The sequence below is a fragment of the Carassius gibelio genome, chromosome B19 (genome assembly GCF_023724105.1).
Source record: "Carassius gibelio isolate Cgi1373 ecotype wild population from Czech Republic chromosome B19, carGib1.2-hapl.c, whole genome shotgun sequence".
NCBI lineage: Eukaryota > Metazoa > Chordata > Actinopteri > Cypriniformes > Cyprinidae > Carassius > Carassius gibelio.
The window spans coordinates 13,697,332-13,716,684 of NC_068414.1; the positions used below are offsets into that span (position 1 = coordinate 13,697,332).

Consider the following 19,353-nt stretch of genomic DNA (forward strand, 5'->3'; position numbering starts at 1 on the left):
TTGATTAATATGAATATTTTAATTCAAAACGTCTCTCTACCTACATTCTACAATGAACTGTACTATAAATTATACTACGATCAGAAAATACTGTAAATTGATAAACTGCTCAGCGTGATGAGGTTTAATGTCTCAGACGCCGCATGTAGTCCCATTTAGCAACTTGTTAGCAACTGTCTTTTTAAAGAAGCAGAACAGTTTTTAAAAATCACGAGTGGGTTGTAACTGGTGTTTTATGTCGTAGAATAAATCGCGAAAGTATCTCGAGCTTGTGTGAACATAATTATTTTAGGGGATTTAACCAAATTCCCGCTAAAAAACATTGACACAGATGTAACCAGAAGTGCTAAAATGCTAACTCACTTCTGGGTTTCTGCTTAGCAAAGTGACATCATAGGTCCACCACTTTGCTAAGCAAATAATACCAATTCTAGTTAAAAACCACAGCACTTGTGGACAGGATTTAGAAAGACTTTAATAAATACAGCTAGTTACCTCTTATTTCAATCACACTAAGGTCCGATTCTTGCCATCAACAAACCATTAACTACGACCTTTGCCTCAGTAAACTCCTTTTCCTGTTTATGTTTATGTATTGGTTAGGGATGTAGAATATGTTCATGCAGAATATGTGCTTTATAAATACTACTAAACAGGCAATGTTATTAATAGGCATGCTAATAAGCACCTAGTTAATATTGAGAATCGGTCCCTATACTATAGTGTTACCTTCATTACTTGTATAGCAATAGTTTAAAACCTTAACTCATAATAACTCTTTAAATATCCTAAGCTTGCATATTAAATGCACAATTAAAAAAAGCATGTAAATGTGTTTTTAACACGTTAGGTAGTTTCTAACATGTTGTGTTATGCTTTTGCCAAATTAATTTATTCAAACATGTTACAGTGCATTTTAAAGCATACATCTAAACTGACTGTGTACGTGTGTGTTTTTGTGTTTTCCTGGGGACAGAATCCATGAACTTCAGTTTATAGTGTCATGCTCGACCAGCTGAGCTGCAGAAACAGGTTAAACACTCACTGAACTTGATATGTTTTACCTTCAGTGATCCTAAAAGAACCAACCGCAGTAAAACTAGTCAGGTAAGTTGCCTCCAATCAAGTATACAAGTATTTTACATAACAGAAATCTAATTTGTTTTGGGGGGGGGGGTGAACTGTAGTATTTTGTCCCTGCGACACAGAAAAGAAACTGCAACAACATAGACCTAGTGACAAAAAGTGAAGAGTGTAAATATCATGACTGCTCCACTGTGCTCATAAAGGGGCGGTATGGTAAATTTTGTGAGAGAAATTGGCATTTTATTGATAGTTTTAGTTGTACTGTCATTATGTGACCAGGACATGTTTTTGTGATGGTCTGCCTTACAGTGAAATAGTGTCAGAATGTATTCACACACAAGGTCAGTGGTATTTGCCGCTCAGATGATGTGTATCACATGCTTGTATGAAGAAGTTCCCAAACAAAATAGATGAGGAGCCAGACAAGTAGGCAGAAGAAAAGCAACAGCCGATGTACCATTACTAAACTGGAATAAGAGACGAGTTTCCATTACAGTGGGACAATTGAGATGCACCTTTGCTCCACATGGCTTGATGCCAACCTTACATAATGTGACATCAAGACAGAGATACCCAGAGATAAGAGGCTACCGCTGGGCATCTGCCTCTACATCAGATATGTTGTTGCTTTATTCTTATGGAAGATTTTTTTTTTTTTAATAGACACCTTACAGGCCTTTTAGTGTTGTACGTAATAATCACGTCAGATAACCTCTACACTATTGTTTGACTAGACACAAAAAAAGCACATTTTAAAATGGACAAATGTAAAAATCATGAATCATTCAAATCTAATTGTGATGAGTAGGGACAAATTGCCTGATAATCTGATGGAAAAAAGACACTAATGTTAAAGGGCACCATAAAATGTCTATTTCCCCAATCCTTTAGTGAATAATACAGATTTATGTAAATGATCAAAACTACAAAGCACAAAATCTCACTACAAATTCTCTGACAGAAAAACACAATGCCACATTTGTGCTCCTGCCATTAGACACCATCCTATATATATATATATATATATATATATATATATATATATATATATATATATATATATATATATATATATATATATAAAGGCCCTGGGCTTTTCAGGAAGTCTGGCTTTATAGAGACAGGAAAAACACAGAGTTTCAGGCCGTGGATGAAAAGAGGTGCTGCCACAATGAGAAAAATCATCAATATAGAGAGAACACACAAACAGCACTTGTGCCGACTGACTGGGATGACTCAGAGACTAATGACGGAAACAAACGAAACAAACATTGTACCCATGCTGTATCAGCAAGACGTACTGAACAATATCTGACGAATCTCGTGAGCTGTTCATTGCACAATTCGTTTTTGAGCTCTCTGTTGAAACTTTGAACAAGTGCAAACAGGTTCAAATAGGGATGCCGTTTGGCACTGAAAAACAAACACATACAACATTGGCTATATATATCTACATTAATGGAAGTGCTTTGCATGAAATGATTGAAGAGATTGTGTACTAATAAGGGAAGGCATAAAGTCAAGTGCGGTGCTGTTGCAGGACTGTGAAAGGAATGACTTGGCCTCATCTTGATTTTTCCACTCATCTGTAAATGGCAGATTAAGGACTGGCTAAGAGGCATTAAGTATAAGGGGAAAGGTCACAGGAAAAGAGCTTTTGAGGCATGCGACTTCCTGTTTTTAGAAATGGCAATTGCTCTGGTTTCTCATGATGGACAGAATCGAGTAATTTTGAGGTTGCAATCACACGATGGCTTTATGATTATTTTAATTTGAGTGATGCCTGCTCATGCAAACTCTCTGACACAGTGGCACAATCTTGCCAAGCCATGCAGTTATTAAGATGTTTTAGGTGCCTTGATGTTTTAGGTGTGTTATGGGTGCACTGTAAAAAAAAACTGTAATTTTACGGAATTTTACTGTTTTATTTTACAGTTTTTTCCACGTAATTTTGAAATACAGTTTAAAATTGTAAAATTACAGAAAGAGACTGTAAATTTACATATCTTATGTAAAATCACATGAAAAACATGTCAATGTGCATAACGTCCCAAAAATATTTTTGAAGATTTATTTCACATAATGCGCTATATTTATATGTAGTATGTGCAGTATGTGTGTGTGTGTGTACGTGTGTGTGTGGCATTAATAATATAATGCCATATTTTTTAATAGATTAAAAATATAAATAACAACTGTACAAAAGTTAACGTTCATTATTATTATTATTATTATTATTACTATTGATATAATATGTTGTATATGTAGCCTACATTGCGTGTTTGCATAAAAGAGCAGGTTAATCCTTTTTTGAACAGGTTTGTTGAAAAATCCTTCTCGAAAGAATCGTATTTCCAAAGTACTGTCAACTGACCACATCTTCTTCCGCTTGTCAAAATAGTTCTGCTCAGTTTGGTGTTTTATTACGGATTTATTCTCATAGTACCGTTTCATAATTTGATATAATAATATAATAATATGCTGATATTAAAATTAAAAAAAATAAAAAATGTAATATTCGAACTGAAGGAATTCCCGCCCTAGCGCAAGGACACATTCTCCTCCAAGCACGCAGTGGAGCTGCTGGGCGCGCAGAAGGAATAACTCGACCTTCAGTTTCACGGTCAATCTTCAATCTGAGGCGAAAATAAGCAGGTAAAGTTCATGTTTTCTCATTTTGGTCATTACTAAATGCTATTTCTACTATATATGAGTTCTAAAATTTAGAATGTTTACCTTTTTGAATCGTTAAACCAGTAACGTATTTCAAACTTCGGCGCTGACCAGTGCCGTTAGTCGTTAAGTGTGGGTAACGTTAACTTCTAATGTTATTTTGTCCCTGAGGGAAAAACAGGCTTACTTTAAGGAAAGTCGTTAGCTGGTTGTCTACGATACTGTTATTAAATATTATTATCATTTGTGGTTTAAGAACTCATAAATTTAACAGTTAGCTCAGTTAATGTTAAGTTCGAATATGTAGATGTTGCCAACTTTACCGAACTTCGACGCATAATGCAGTGTTTTTAATCAGTTTTGATATACATAATAGTAGGCGTCGTCTAAAAGCAAAAAAAAAAAAAAAAATCATATTTTTCGAGGCGAGATTGGATGAAAATTCTGAATTTAGAAACAGACTCATTAGGACCAGCGCTTAAAGTGACGCGCGATTTGAAACGTTATGTTCGTCTGCATTTCTCCCTCTTCAAGCACTGGTTATTACGCTTGTATAATGAAATTCACTTAACTACTTTAATTTGTCTGCATGTTTTACTCTTTTACTTCCAGATATAGTCTTATTGAGGGTCTGAAATATCGTTACAGTCAGTATTTAATCACTTTTTAATAAATTATTTCTGTTGGTTACCCTTTATATCTGTCTATCGGTTAAGCAAATATTTAAAATATTAAAAGTGTTTCAAAAAGCTGGTGAAACCATTGACCAGTTAAAATTGTGAATGAAAAAACAATGTCTGCAGTGTGTCATCTGAGAATTCATATAACCTTGTAATCTTGTAATCTACGCCTAGGGAAAAAAGTTTCACAACTTCTGTTTTAATCACCCTTCTATAATTAAAGACTGTTATAGCTTATAGGGATTATTGATAGACTCACTGATAGGGATGAACAGGTGGCGCAGATAAGGTTCAGAACCATAGATATAAAACATTTATCAATATATTTCTTTGTATTTTTGTAGATTTCCTTAAAATTTCACATTTACATGCTTTTTTTCTCCTTACAGATAAGTTCAGTGAGTGCTAAAACCATGGTCAACATGAAAGGGTGAGTTGCAAAATGCAAAGATGTTCACATATTACACTTGTAATAGTTGTGGTGTTTACGGTTTATGAACTTTATGTTTTCTGTTCACCCAGTCATAGTTAACGACCACATCACCATCTTCTGCAACGCTCTGATGTTTGCTTCATACAACTGCTTGAACATTTCATACCCAGGAAACCAAGGAGAAACGCAAGAGATTGTGCAAAGGTAAAAACACACACTCATACACTCACTCTCACACATATCACACTCACACGTGTGTTCTCACACACACTCACACTTTTTCAACACACACTGAATTACGCATCCTTACATACACTCACTCTAACACACACACTCTCACACACAGTCACACACGCACCCACACACAGTCACACATGCCTACTCACACACACAGACACTCACATACACGCAGTCACACACACACATCCTCACACTCACATACACATTCTCTCACATGCATTCTCACACACACACTCAATGTCACATATGCATCCTCACACTCTCACATATACACACGGTCACACACACATCCTCAAACTGACACACTCTCACATACACACACTCACAAATGCATCTTCACACTCGCACACTCACGTCCACATTTGCACACATGCATCCTCACACACACACACACACACTCACTCTCTCAAATGCATCCTCACACTTACATACTCTCAGATACACACACTCTCAGAAACGTTTCCTCACTCATACACACACTCTCACACGCATCATCACACACACAGTTACACAGTTTCACATACTAATGCATCCTTACACTCACACACTCTCACACACGCATCCTCACACACACTCTCACACACATTCTAATACAAACATCCACACACTCTAACATAGACAGTTACACATGCAACCTCACACACATTCTCTCTCTCACACACACACACTCTCACACGCATCTTCACACACAGTTATACACTTTCACATATTCTTACAAATGCATCCTTACACTCACACACTCTCACACACGCATCCTCTCACACACACTTCCTTATACAAACATCCAAACATTCTCACATAGACAGTCACACACACTCTCACACACACTAACATACTCTCACACGCATCCCCACACAACCTTCTAGGGCTGCATAATTAATCACATGCGTTTTTCAGGCGTGTCTCGTCATTAAAGTCGGTCCTGTGATTAGTAGTAAATATCCATCACCTGTTTTCAAATTAAGCAACATTTAATAAACAGAGCTGTAGTTCACTGACAAGCTATGCAGTATCCTGTTCATAATCTAATGCGATTCATCTGCAAATGCATCTGACAACTGCATGTGGTTAATTGTGCAGCCCTACATGCATCCTCACACTCTCATCCTCACACAACACACTCTCTTACATTGTCACAACCTTCTTAGTCTGCCTCACACACAACTACCTCTCACATACTTCTTCACAACATCCACCACAAGCATGCCCTTTACAAGTTCTTATTGTTCTGCTTTTATTTTAAATATATTCACAGCATATGGTACAGTCCATGTTTTATTACTAAATATGTTTTTTTTACTCAACAGATTCCTTTTTAAGATGAACCCCGAGAAGGGATCGAAAGTGGAGAAGACCACATCGAGAAAGAAATCAGCAGTCAGTCCAAAGGTTCTTTCACTGATTAACAAGATTGCGGACTTTGAAAGGATGGAGTAAAACTTGGAGTGTCAGATCTTCCTACATTGCCTAGCAGAAATTCTTGACAGTGTCAAAGACTTAAAATACTTGCTGATTATTTGCTTTCATGGTTGATTTTTTTTTTTTTTAATGCATCATCTGTTGTCAAGATGAATTAATCTGTTCACAGGTGGTTCAGTTTTAAGGACAAATTAATTCTTATTTTTTATTTGTTTACCAATTTGCTATATTGTTGCAGTTTTGAACAATTCTTTTGTGTGTTGTTGCAGTTATTAAATATATATATATATATATATATATATATATATATATATATATATATATATATATATATATATACTGTTGCAGTTATGAAAAAAAACTGAATTGTATGTGGTTGCAGTTGTGATCTAATTTAAACTTTTGGGCTTTTTTTTTTATTGGAATATTGTTGCAGTTTAGCTATAATCTCTATACTGGTATATTGTTGCAGTTTTGTACAAAGAATATTAGTAAATTGCAGTCCTGAACAAACTATTTGTATATTCTTGCAGATTGGTCAATAAATTATTAAAACACATTTTTGCACTTACGGCTGATTATTTGAATTAAAGCAGTGTTCAAACTTTATGATAATTTAATGGTTTTTTTCTTATTAACTTTCCACAATATTTATGTAAAACATCTTATCAAACATTAAAAGCTGAAGAAAATACAGAAAATATGTAAAATTACAGCAAAAAACTGTATTTTTGAATTACGGAAAATTACTGTTACTTAATGTGCACGTTATTTAACGGTAATTTTCCGGCACCCCAGCTGCCGGAATTTTACCGTTTTTTTACGGGATTTTTTTTTACAGTGTGGTTATTAATCAATCACTTGAGCCCATTCCCTGTTCTCCACGTGAAAACCATAAATCCAATCACGTAAACCTCTTCTCAACAATTTGCATGATTTATTACTTGTGTGTGTGTGTGTAGGTTGTTTGTGTGCTGGCCTTGGCGTTTTGAGGAAGGGCTGAACTAGTTTCCATGCTCGTTTTGGCTTAATGGCTCCATGAATAGCATGTCCATGATGGGAAATTCATGAAGCAACAGTGACGTTGGTAAAAAAAAAAAAAGAAAATTAATGGAGGGAGAATGTGTGTTTACAAAACATTCAAGATGATTAGTTTTCATGACAATGATAGTTCCTTGAATCTGCAGCTCATTTGACAGTCATAAAGTCTGATATGATAACAGATCATCACAGATTGCCTGATTTTCAAGAATTGACCATGACATAGGAGTCCCTCCATGTGGATATCGATGAGGTTTACTCCTCCTGACTAAAGAACATTAAATAGGGCCTTTCACACCGCTTTAGTTCCACAACTAACAGTACTAAAGTACTGGGACGATTTTGCGCAAACTACTTCCCAGCACCATTTAAAGGGTTGCATCTGTTGCATGTGTAGGACGTGGTGTAAACCGGTTGACAGCAACAGGAGGATGGAGGACGCTGTGATCAGAGCTGTGTTTTTGTTGTGTCTCATGGGTTTCACAAATCACAATAATGGATATGGAATATGGATGTATGAATAAAGTGATTGAAAGAACAGAAAGGAGGATTAAGAATCTCCATCGAACAACTATCAGTGCTACACTGTAAAATAAAAACCTTTGACATTTACAGTAAAATACTGGCAGCTACGGTTGCCAGAATTTCACCGTAAAAAGTATGGTAGCAACATTTTAGGTTTTACAGACTTAACTTAATTCACAATAAAATACTGTATTTCATTAAATTATGTAATGTTATTAAACAAACATATTGAAGTACTAATATCTGTTTTGTCACATGATGAATCAAAGCAATAAACACTCATTTAACAACATAAGATGCTAGATAAAATCCTAATGTACACAACTTGTAAAAAAAAAACTAATACGATACGTGTGAAGTGTCATGCAGGGAATTCTGGGAGTGTCATTTAACCAGTCAACAGGTTTTAACTGTAGCTTTAAAATTTTTACAGTGTACATTTGCTACAAGTGCCGGACCCACTTTATATTAAGTGGCCTTAACTACTATGTACTTACATTTTAATTAATAATTTAGTACAATGTCCTTATTGTGTACATACATGTTTTTACATTGTACTTATATTTTAAAAAAAAAACGACATGTAATTACATCTGTATTTAATTTCTGTATTTACATTTATAATTACACTGTTGACCCATACTTTACACCTTAACCCACCCTTAAACTTACCCATACCTCCAACCCTCTCCCTAACCTTACCCCTATCCCACCTCAATAGCAGCAAAAGTGTTTTACAATACAATATGAACACAATAAGTACATTGTACTTATTTTTTTATGTAAGTACATAGTAGTTAAGGCCACCTAATATAAAGTGGGACCCAAGTGCCTGCACTTCAGCATCCGTATATTTATCACTGTTCATCATAATAAGTTTGTTTACAGTATGTTACACTGTGTTTTATTCGATCGCATCTGGCCAATCAATGTGTACTTACGTCACGGTTAGGACCAGTTGTGCTGGTTAGACCCTGCTCCGGAGTAGGAGCTAATTTGGTTCTGGAAAAAGACAGTCTGGTACTAAAATCACACCTACTCCCTGCGGTACTATGAAAAGGTTCCTGCGGTGCAAAAGGCCCTTATCTACCCAAGATAGAGCCAAAGGAGTGTGGTCAGGTTTCTCTGAAATGTATTTTATACAATTTATGCATATAATCAGTTCTAAATAAATTAAAATAATAATAATAATAATAATAATAATAATGATAAATATTAATAATATTATTATTGCATAATAGTAATAATTTAATTTAATTTACATTTATGGAATACAAATAAATAAATAAATCATATATATACACGGAGAATAAACACTTTACAGTAAGGTCTCATTTGTTGACATTAATTAATGCTTTAACTACTATGAACTACTAATGAGCATAGCATTTATTAACCTTCGTCAATGGTAGTTTTTATGTCAGTTCAACATGCAATAAATAATTTTAACGGATCATTTTGATTTTAAAAATATATCCACTAATGTTGACATTAAAATTAATAGTTTGACTAATGGTTTTATTTTCAAACTAAACAGTGTTTTCCCCTTTTCTTCTTCTTCTTCTTCTTTTTCTTCTGTCAAAAAAAGAAAAGCAAAAAAAAGAAAAGAAAAGTTTATTATTGCTACAGCTTGAGCCCAAAGTGAGTTGTAATTGACACTGTGTCCCCTTGTGATTTCTATAACCTTAGGCTGAATCCCAGTGTTGTTGTAGTGTTTTGACATGTCTAGTTAAACTGTACGCCTTAGGCAGTGTGTAATATATTATTCCATATAGTAAGCACACCTGTAATCCTGTACTGAAATTGGGTTATGGCACAACAGTTTCATTAAACTTTTTCTATTTACTTTCAGTTTGAAAGTAAAATTCAATCATACATGCTGATAATGTTAATCTAAAAAAATAAATAAATAAATAAACCATACATAAAATTTCCATGCAACACCAATACGTTTTGTATTTACAGATTTCAGGATATGAACATGCTGGATTTGCTTTAAATTGCAAGAAAGGGCTTCTTTCCTCTCAGTGGTCAAGAAAATATAAGTTTGAAGCCAGAGGTCGAGACTGTCTGACCTGTCTGTCTAAATATTCTCACTGAACTAGATTATAGTCATCAAACAATTCATCTTTTTGAAAGTGCAGCATATTTGTATTGAATGTACACTTGCAGGTTATAAACTAAAAGGCCACATAAACACTATGTACAATAAAACACTAAACCAATGTTAGGCTCTTGACTCTGACTTCTGATATCAGAAATTTACATATGTGACTTTTGGTAGGATAGGACAATATTTGGCTGAGATACAGCTATTTGAAAATCTGGAATCTGAGGGTGCAAATTTTTTTTTTGGACCAAATGAAGTCCTTAGCAGTGCATTTTACTAATCAAAAATTGCGTTTTGAAATATTTACACTACAACATTTACTAAATATCTTCGTGGAAAATGATCTTTACTTAATATCCTAATGATTTTTGGCATAAAAGAAAAATCGATAAATTTGTCCCATAAAATGTATTGTTGGCTATTGTTCCATACCCGTGTGACTGGTTTTGTGGTCCAGGGTCACATATCATAGATTTCTGCTTATAATATAGGTCTTTGATGTGTTTTTGAATGCTATTATGCTGGTTTCCCCACATTACCTAGCTTAACCAACAAGAGAACCATAATCGATTTGATCCCAAAAGTCTTCAAAAAAAGTCTTTCTTCCTCATTGTATTTTTCTATTAAAGAACACCAGCTCTGTGAAAAGTCTATTGGGGACATTCACTCTGTCATAAAAAACTACAATTTACAAGATTATTTTATGCAATTTTAAAAAAAAATTAAAGATTCCACATCACACAAGCACATGTAAGTTTCGTCAGTTACACAATCTGGAGAAAAACACGCCATTGTGTGCATTCTGGATTGAACCAAAACACAAGAAACACTGGGTTTGTGAGTCTGACCGTGTCTAGACAAGAGTTTTCTCTTGGCTAATCATAAACACTGTGCAGTATGTGATGGTGTTTCTGAGCTTGAATGCGAGGGCAAGACCGAGTGAAGAGAGAGGGGCTCACGAAACAAGTGCTTTGGACAAGATAAACAGTTTTGCTCTTATCAGTAACTTCTCTGCAGGAGAAGAGCACGTCTCAACAGATGCTTCATGCGCACAAGAAAGTGAGCAGACCAAAAATGACGTCAATGACTTGACCCCTATCCAGCTCTACTGTTGGGAAAACTGCTAAAGTGGAAAAGAGCAATTAAGATTCATGTATTAAAGTTTGAATAGGATGTCTGTTTGGAATTAAATTGAAAATTTCTCAGATTTGGACCAAAAGATAATCCAGATCTGTTTTACCAGTAACAGGACACTGACACCTAACAACAAACCTGGATTTATTGACAGAGCCTTTTTTCATTGCCAGTGAACAGATCAATGTGTTTGTCTTGAGCAAATATGAACATCCATGTCTGTTTATCTTGCAGTGACTCGCAGCTCACTTTTGGTCTCCAGTTTCCACTTTTAAATCTTATCTGTAGCCGATGACTGAAAATAAACAGTTAACCTGTGAAACCATCGAAACTATGGATTTTCCAACCATGTTGTATCGGAAAAAGAGAACTTTTAAAAGGGTTTTGTTATGCGTTTGCTATACTCCTCTCCATCTGACAGTCTGCTCTTACTGTATCGAATAGATTTGTGCATTATTTTAAAGAAAATATGAACATCCTTGCATGAGCAAAACTTGCCACCAATGCCAAATAGATATTTGGATGTACTGGCCCAATATATCTTCAACAAATGAATATGGGAATGTGTAGCTCATTTTATGAGAGAAGGTGTAAGTCTGATTGCTTAGACATAAGTTGCATAATTTGAGGTATGAGTAATGTCCGAAGACTTTAATACTTCTTTAAAATCCCAATAGTGATTCATAAAAATGCAATGAAAATGAATTCTCATAAAAAACACTTTAATTTAGATACAAAAATGATACTTTGCAGTAACAGTCATCTTACATTCTATAAGAAACAAAACAACAGTCACAATGTTCAGGAAGAGCTCCACATGTGAAATGTTCATCAAAACGTCTTTAGGATATGTCCACACACAGTGCAGCTTTGGTCTCGCAAACGAACGTGGTCCAAACAGACCCCAATTTTGGCACTTGAAGTATTGAGTTCTTTTTGGCTTAATTTTAAGTCCCCAGTGGAAGAAGCAACGTCGGTGGAGCCCTTTGTCAGGACAAGGTTTGGAACACAGTAATGGGTCTTAAGTGTCACATGCAATGCTTGATCCCTCAATTAACAATTTTGGAAGACGAGAAAACAAATTGAAAACATAGGAAATCGCCCTGCGTGTAGTTATACAGCAACTTGCATCCATAAAAAGTGCATTCGAATGAAAAACAAAACACTGGTAACATTACGTACACTCAAACTGCATGATTTTCCCTTGTAACTCAATATACTACATTTCTACTTTAGATTTCAGTAACTTAGAATAATATATATCTGGACAGCACATTAGCCAACATAAAATCAAACAAATGTATTGAATGTTTGTACAAATGAAATCTTCCATCCCCACAGAAAACAAACAAACACAAATTACAGAATGATAACGAAAATGATGAGCTAAATGCTAATGAATTTTATATTGGGGATTACTGGAAAGTATGTGACCACCATTTGGGAAAGTCTGCGTGTGCTTAAATGGCTATAGTGTGACACAATCAGTTTGCGCCTCAGCAGTAATCTCAAGAAAGAGAAGCTCAAACACAATGAAATACAGCACGCCAAACAGCCCGAGCGCCCTCTTTTTAAGGTCCGGAAACAGCATCAATAATATGACAGAAACACGTTTAACTTGACTGATGCATGATATAAGATGGCTGTCAGCAATGCAAGCACAAGAGAGCTCAAACTTCACTCCTTCTTCCTCTGAACTTCGACTAGCTCATCCTGCAGAGGGGCCACCCGGGCCCCAAAACCTCCGCTCGATCTTCACTTCCACACATCCATACGACACTTGTCAAATCAGCTCCGATCCGCATGCTGAAACCCTGGAGTGCTCAGAGTGGAAAAGTCACCCTTTTATGACGGGCAACAGTTCAGTTCTAGTGCTCTGCCAGCTTGCTTCAGCAGACAGGAAGCATGCGGGCGTTCCCGTTGTATTCCTCCTCCACCTGAACGACAGAAGAACAAAAATGAGATTGAATTTCTACTGATATACAGTGATCAGCATACACCATACGGATATAGTTCACACTCACCTCAGAATACTCAGGGAGTGGAGGGAACTGGAATTGGGGTGCATTCATGAAGATGGGACTGTCTCCGCCATCATAGTCATCCAACAGAGGCGTCAGCGGTTGGTCCAGGCTGCAGTCACGTGTAATGTCGCAGTAGCTTGGTGGAGCAGACGACGGCATCCGCAGGGACACCCAACTATTCGATGCATTGCTGACAGAACCATCCTGGCTGCTCATGCTGTTGGTGCGGCTACCAAAACCATTGTAGGGTACCGTCCCAATGACCAAAGGCAGCTCCAGAACCAACTTATCACTGCCCGGGATGTGCATGTAAATCTGTAGAAAACAAAAGAGCTGTAAGTAAACATCTAATAGTTTGTAGATGCAACACTATGATACTAGAGTAATTGTGAAAGGCAGCACTCACCATCAGCGCATATTCCACCCGGATGATGTTGCAACCCAATATGGAGGGCTTGATCTTGGGCACACGGATGCTCTTGCCCTGCCAGGCGTCGCACATGCCGGAGATGATGTGGTTGCCACGTACTGAGGAGAGTTTTTGCCTGAAGAGCTTGGTGCGGCCGTTGGCCTGGTAGGTGTGCTTGGCGATGATGGCCGCTTTGGGTACCACGATGCGAGAGCAGGTGTTCTCAAATTTGGCATCGATGCAGATCTCTTCACCTTCGCAGAAGCCACGCCTGTCGATTTTGGCGTTCAGAGAAACCTGGCCATCTGGGATGAACATGCAGGTGACCTTCTTCTCCTTCATGCCTCCAGTAGGCGACTGTTGGACGGAAAACAGAAATGATGAGGATATAGTTAATTGCTAATGAATGCACAAGAAACGACCAAAGTGCGCACATTCAACAAGCCCCCAAAGATCAATGTGGGTTCTAAACCACAAAAACCATTTCAAACAGTAAAAGCAAAGTTGCTATGCCTCAGCTCCAAGTGTAGAACAATACAGGTGATGTTCAATGACTCACCAAAGAGAAGCCCAATCAGAAGACATGATTTGTGGCCTAACGCTCAAGTGAATTAGCGATATGAGGAACTCACCAGCAAGTCTGGGGTGTTGACATCCAAGGGCTCCTCAACCTCAAAGTGCTTCCTGCACTCCAGGACGGGCAGAGCGGGGCTTTCCATCACAGCCTTCACGAAGTATTGCACGAACCCAAACTTGCCCTTGTAAGAAGACACCAGTTGTCTGTTGAGAAATAACACTTGTATTAATCTACCAACAAATGATTTGGAAGGAGATGCATGCCAGGAGATTGTCAACAGGAATGCTCACCCTTGTTGAGGAAGCTCAAAGCCAAAGCAGTATTCGTACTTGTTTCCAGGACGGAGGATGACCGAGCCATCGGTGTCTGTGAGAAGATAAACATACAAGTTTAGAAGAGCTCTAAGAGATCATGACACAAACAAATGATAAAACCCCATTTTAAAAAAGGAACCTCCCGAAATGACTTAACTATCAGTTAACTCCTTTATCTGAGATGTTTTTAAACTAGAACTCCTTCTTCGCATTCCAGCATCAGCACCATCTCAACAAACCCACCTAACAGTTCTAAATACACACTTATACAGTTTAAACTCACCTGCTGGATGGTCATCCAGGTGGACAAGGTCTTCATACTTCAGATAGTCTATCTCTTCACGGCATCTCTGTTTGCCTTTAGCGTACTCCACTTTAGCGCATCCGACGCCCAGGACCTTCACAGCCGTCACCCTGGTCACCTCCAACACCTCCACCAGGATCTTCCCCGACACTTTATCTCCACTGCAGTAAAAGCTCTTGGATGGGTCGCTGAAGACGATCTCGAAGACCTTGACTCTTTTTGTCATCGCCACCATCGTGTTGTTTGATAAACTCCCAAAGCCGCAGCGAAATGAAGATACGCGTCTAAAAGTTAATTCAAACTGATACGTAGTAACTAAAAAAGCTTGACCTGGTATGAAATGAAGCCAAACAAGTGCTTTATATTTAAATTCACAGACCCGTCTATCGCATGGTCAGTTTGTGAGATTTGAGCACGGTGGGCTAGGCTAGGGTTTTATACCCCGACGCTTAGTGACTCACTAGGCTTGTTTACCATTTCAGCTGTTCATGTGGAAGCGGTATGCACAGCATGGCTCAGCGCATGCACAGCGCTCCCATTGGTCGAAATTCGCAGTTCGTGGCACCACCAGCCAATCAGCGGCCAGAAGCGACGCGTGCACACCTCGTGGCTGAGAGCGCCGAGCGAGTGCACAGCTGCTGCAGGAAGAAGCAGAAGAAGAAGGGAGGAGGCGCTGAAGAGGGAGGAGTGGTTCCGCTGATGAAGTCTGAACAAAGGAGCGGGATGTTGCGAAGGCATGCCCAACAGTTTAGAGACCCAGTTCCACAGAAAACTTCAGTTGTGTGCTAGGTGCACAGCTGAGGCGGTGTTCCCCCGTAGGAGACTCGAGCGTTTGCTTGTACAAACCACAGACTTTATAAAAAGAAACAAACTGGTTTAACAACATCCGCCGACTAATAAGAGACACACTTGACTGTGTTTACAAGATCGGTGCTGAACTCGGGAACGCACACTATACACGTCGTGACCAAAATTATTATAACACTAGTATATTCAGTCACCAGCTAAAAATGTGTTTAAGTCAGTTATTTCTATCTTTTGCTGTAGTGTGTCACTATGAAATATAAGTTTACATTTCCAAACGATAATTTACCTAACAATGCTTTCATTTAAAAAGCTTACTGATGTTTTAGTGCACTTCCTTCAAATATGTAAAAAGAAAAAAAAGTAATGGGTCTCAATTAAATATGTACAGCTTCACATTTGTCACAATTGTGACACGAACAAAGCAGTTTAATTCCTGTTTGCACCTTGAGAAGATTGAAACTTCAAAATGAAAATCATGTCAACATAAAGATATGACCAAAATTTTTGCTACACATTATTTTTGTTGTGTTAGGTCATCCAATGAGTAAATTAGTGTTACTGGTGGGATAACAGTGAACTTGTGAATTATGTATTTCTATAGAGCTTCACTGTGTATTGGTGAACACCCAGAGCGCTTTACAATCATGTGGCTGGGTCTCTTTTTGCAAAGTGTGTTTTTGTTATTTTGGGGATTCTGGTATTTGATACTGTAGAGATATGATATGAACACATCTTTATCATCGTGTGGCCTTTAAAGAGAAAATGAAAGTGCTGTTATGATCGACTCTCTCTCATGTTCTTCTGGAGAACATAGAAGATATTTTGAAGAATGTGTGTGATCAAACAGTTGTTTATAGCCATTGACTTCTATAATATTGGGAATAACCGATGGAAAAATTATGACAGCATTGTTATTTTGTGTGAACTATTACTCTTGTACAAACTTACTTCTGGAGATATGCTTCTCTAAACTGTTGTGAATAATAATAAAAAATGTGGATGACAAAAGGAAAATATGTAAATATGAATATGAATAGTCTTTTTTGGTGTCCGGATCTCCAGAAACACTTGCATTGCTCTGAATCCATCTAATATTTCAAGAATAATACAACCATTTTTTATTTGTTAGAATTTATGAGTAGCGCAACTTAAGTTATTTCTCAAATAATGCATATCGAATATTCTTTTTTTTTTCTCCTTTTCTCCAGAATGTGTATTTGCACTTGAGTAAACTTTGTCAATATCTTATCAGTCTGTCTACAGTAACGCAGGTTCATAGTTGCATCTGGTTTAAGTCTAAATTTCATGTGTAGACTCAAGCCTTACCTTAACAAAAGCAAACATAGCATCTAATAAAAAAATAGGGGATAACACACACACACAGATACACACACAACTAAATATGTATATATACGAGCAACATAATCCCACAAATAAATCATACTAAAACACAAGGAACAATGTATCTAAACTCATATTGTGCTATTGAGTGGACCTTAAACAGTCTACACAATAAATATGTAATAATAATAATAAATAATAATTTATTTATCGACCATCTCCAGATGGCTCTTTTAGGCTGTGGGAAAAAAATGCATGCCTCTCTGGCTCACTGACAAAGATCATATCAGGGGAAAGTGTTTCTGCTCCACACAAGAACTGTTTACTGGCGAGTATAACTCTTCAAACAAGAGACCATTTAACATGAATGTGAGTGATGTGAATCTGATGATAATTTGTGAACAATTAAAGACCAGGCTCGTCAAAAATAACGCGAACAGAGAACAACAGCGCCACCGACTGGACGAAAGATGAACGGCTGACTGTGACACTGGCGCCTTCTGCTGGTCACATCCGCGAACAGCACATCAACGCAACTGCGACTATGAAAGGGGAAACAAATCAGTTTATATCTTATATTTTAAACACATTTTATTTTATTTCATTAAATTGAATGAAACAGGTATATATAATTATTTTAAAATATCGCGTTGAATAATAATAATAAAAAAAAATCAAGTCATGTGTAATTTCTTTTTGGGACTGTAAGCCTCGAATGACACCCTGACACTTTGACTGAATCTGACCTCCTGTGGCATGCAGCTCATCTAAATGTTAAACGTAAGTACATGACACACATGATAATAATGACTGAGAAGGTTTTTTTGGGGAGGACTTCTTTAAGTCTAACAGTAAGAGGCAGCAATTTTCTTAGAAAGTCCGTTGTTCCTTCTCACACCTGTGAAAGATAATTCTGCTACTATATTACTATATCATATCACTTAAACTGTGATATAAACTGCGTGTGTGCGATTTAAATGACTTTGAGATGTACTATAAGACGACTAGCCTATACTATTTCATATTTAAAGTTTTATTTATTAAACCAATTTGATTAATTGATCAATAAATACAAATATTTCTGGATAGATGAAAACATTGACTTCGTTTTATTTCAGCTTTCTTTTTCTTCGTCGTCGTCTTCTTATTTATGTGTTATATTGCCGTTTAATGAATGAATGAATACATTTATTGTCATTATCCAACTGTTATTATATTATATTATATTATATTATTATCTATTATAGATCAGTCGTCAAGACCATAGCAGAGAATGTCTAATATGGCGAGAAGTTTCACTCTCTACACTTCCGGCTTCTGAACTGGTTGCAGTTCCACTCTGATTCCATATGAGGGCGCTCACAGGACGAATGCAGAATGAATGGAGGTCAATGGCGGTATACCCCTCAAAATCCACTTTTCTCAAGATATAATTTTTTGTCTAGTAATTTGAATGTTGTATTCGAAAGGAGATGCAAATAAATTACACATTGCTGGGTGTTAAATTTTTTAGAGTCACTTATTTTCTTTAAAAAGTATTTTAAAATGTCAATGACGTCATACACATTCACAGTCATTAGCAGAATGCTAGCGTGTTATGGCCAACAACAACACAATCTGTAAGAAATCGAAAGGACATAAGTACTCGTTCATTCAACTTTCGACCTATAAGCCATGTTGAACTTGCGAAACCTACAATCAGATCTGAGATTTGTCAACGGCAATCGGGTGAAAGGGACACATTTAGCCGTCTAGCCCCATAGACTCCCATTCATTTTGCACTCATGGCGATCGCCCCCAGTGGAACTCTGGTGGTATTGCAACCAAAATTCGGTACAATAAGACTTGAGTGGGAACCATAGACAGTAAAAGAAATGGACACAGCGACCCCATTGCAACTCAATTGAGACAAATGAAGCCCAGTTTTAGCGTCTTTTAGCACTTCCGTTTCTGACGCGCAGACTCAAACGAAGCTTGACGACGTCAGCAACCTGTCTGACTGATGTAAATCTTCTAGTAGCTGTGCGTGCAAACTGCCATCGTTAATCTTGCAGAGACGGTGAGCTTGAGCGGGGAGTTCTTTGTCGTGAGTGAGCAGGAGTAAGTATTCTGATTAATTATTTTGTATAGTATTTTAAAATGTAACGCCAGTACGCCATATTAAGTTAATTGCCTGCGAGCTTCTCCTCCTGTCTGTACGGTAATGCGACAGACAGCCGAGTGGTTATGACGCAAT

The 19,353-nt window shown here is 37.1% G+C and overlaps 1 protein-coding gene and 2 long non-coding RNA genes across 3 annotated transcripts; 2 read left to right on the forward strand and 1 right to left on the reverse strand.

The window, feature by feature from the left end:
* The first annotated feature begins 3,018 nt into the window (after positions 1 to 3,018).
* On the forward strand, positions 3,019 to 7,090 carry LOC127978771 (uncharacterized). The gene is made up of 4 exons (XR_008158641.1): positions 3,019 to 3,741; positions 4,829 to 4,869; positions 4,962 to 5,076; positions 6,420 to 7,090. It is a non-coding gene; the product is annotated as an uncharacterized LOC127978771 (long non-coding RNA).
* Positions 7,091 to 12,046: 4,956 nt separating this feature from the next.
* txnipa (thioredoxin interacting protein a) lies at positions 12,047 to 15,444 on the reverse strand. The gene is made up of 6 exons (XM_052584045.1): positions 14,949 to 15,444; positions 14,642 to 14,717; positions 14,407 to 14,554; positions 13,772 to 14,131; positions 13,366 to 13,680; positions 12,047 to 13,278 (listed from the first exon to the last, which is right to left on the reverse strand). The coding sequence occupies exons 1-6, from the start codon at positions 15,202 to 15,204 to the stop codon at positions 13,231 to 13,233; spliced, it is 1,203 nt and encodes a 400-aa protein (XP_052440005.1). The 5' UTR covers positions 15,205 to 15,444; the 3' UTR covers positions 12,047 to 13,230.
* Positions 15,445 to 16,986: 1,542 nt separating this feature from the next.
* LOC127978551 (uncharacterized) lies at positions 16,987 to 18,622 on the forward strand. The gene is made up of 2 exons (XR_008158544.1): positions 16,987 to 17,897; positions 18,365 to 18,622. It is a non-coding gene; the product is annotated as an uncharacterized LOC127978551 (long non-coding RNA).
* Positions 18,623 to 19,353: the final 731 nt, after the last annotated feature.

Excerpts from the sequence above, each read along its gene's own strand:
- txnipa (XM_052584045.1), bottom strand. The coding sequence starts at position 15,204 with ATGGTGGCGATGACAAAAAGAGTCAAGGTCTTCGAGATCGTCTTCAGC. Across the intron at positions 14,718-14,948 it reads CCTGGATGACCATCCAGCAG|ACACCGATGGCTCGGTCATC; the intron begins GTGAGTTTAAAC and ends ATCTTCTCACAG. Across the intron at positions 13,279-13,365 it reads CACTCCCTGAGTATTCTGAG|GTGGAGGAGGAATACAACGG; the intron begins GTGAGTGTGAAC and ends TCTGTCGTTCAG.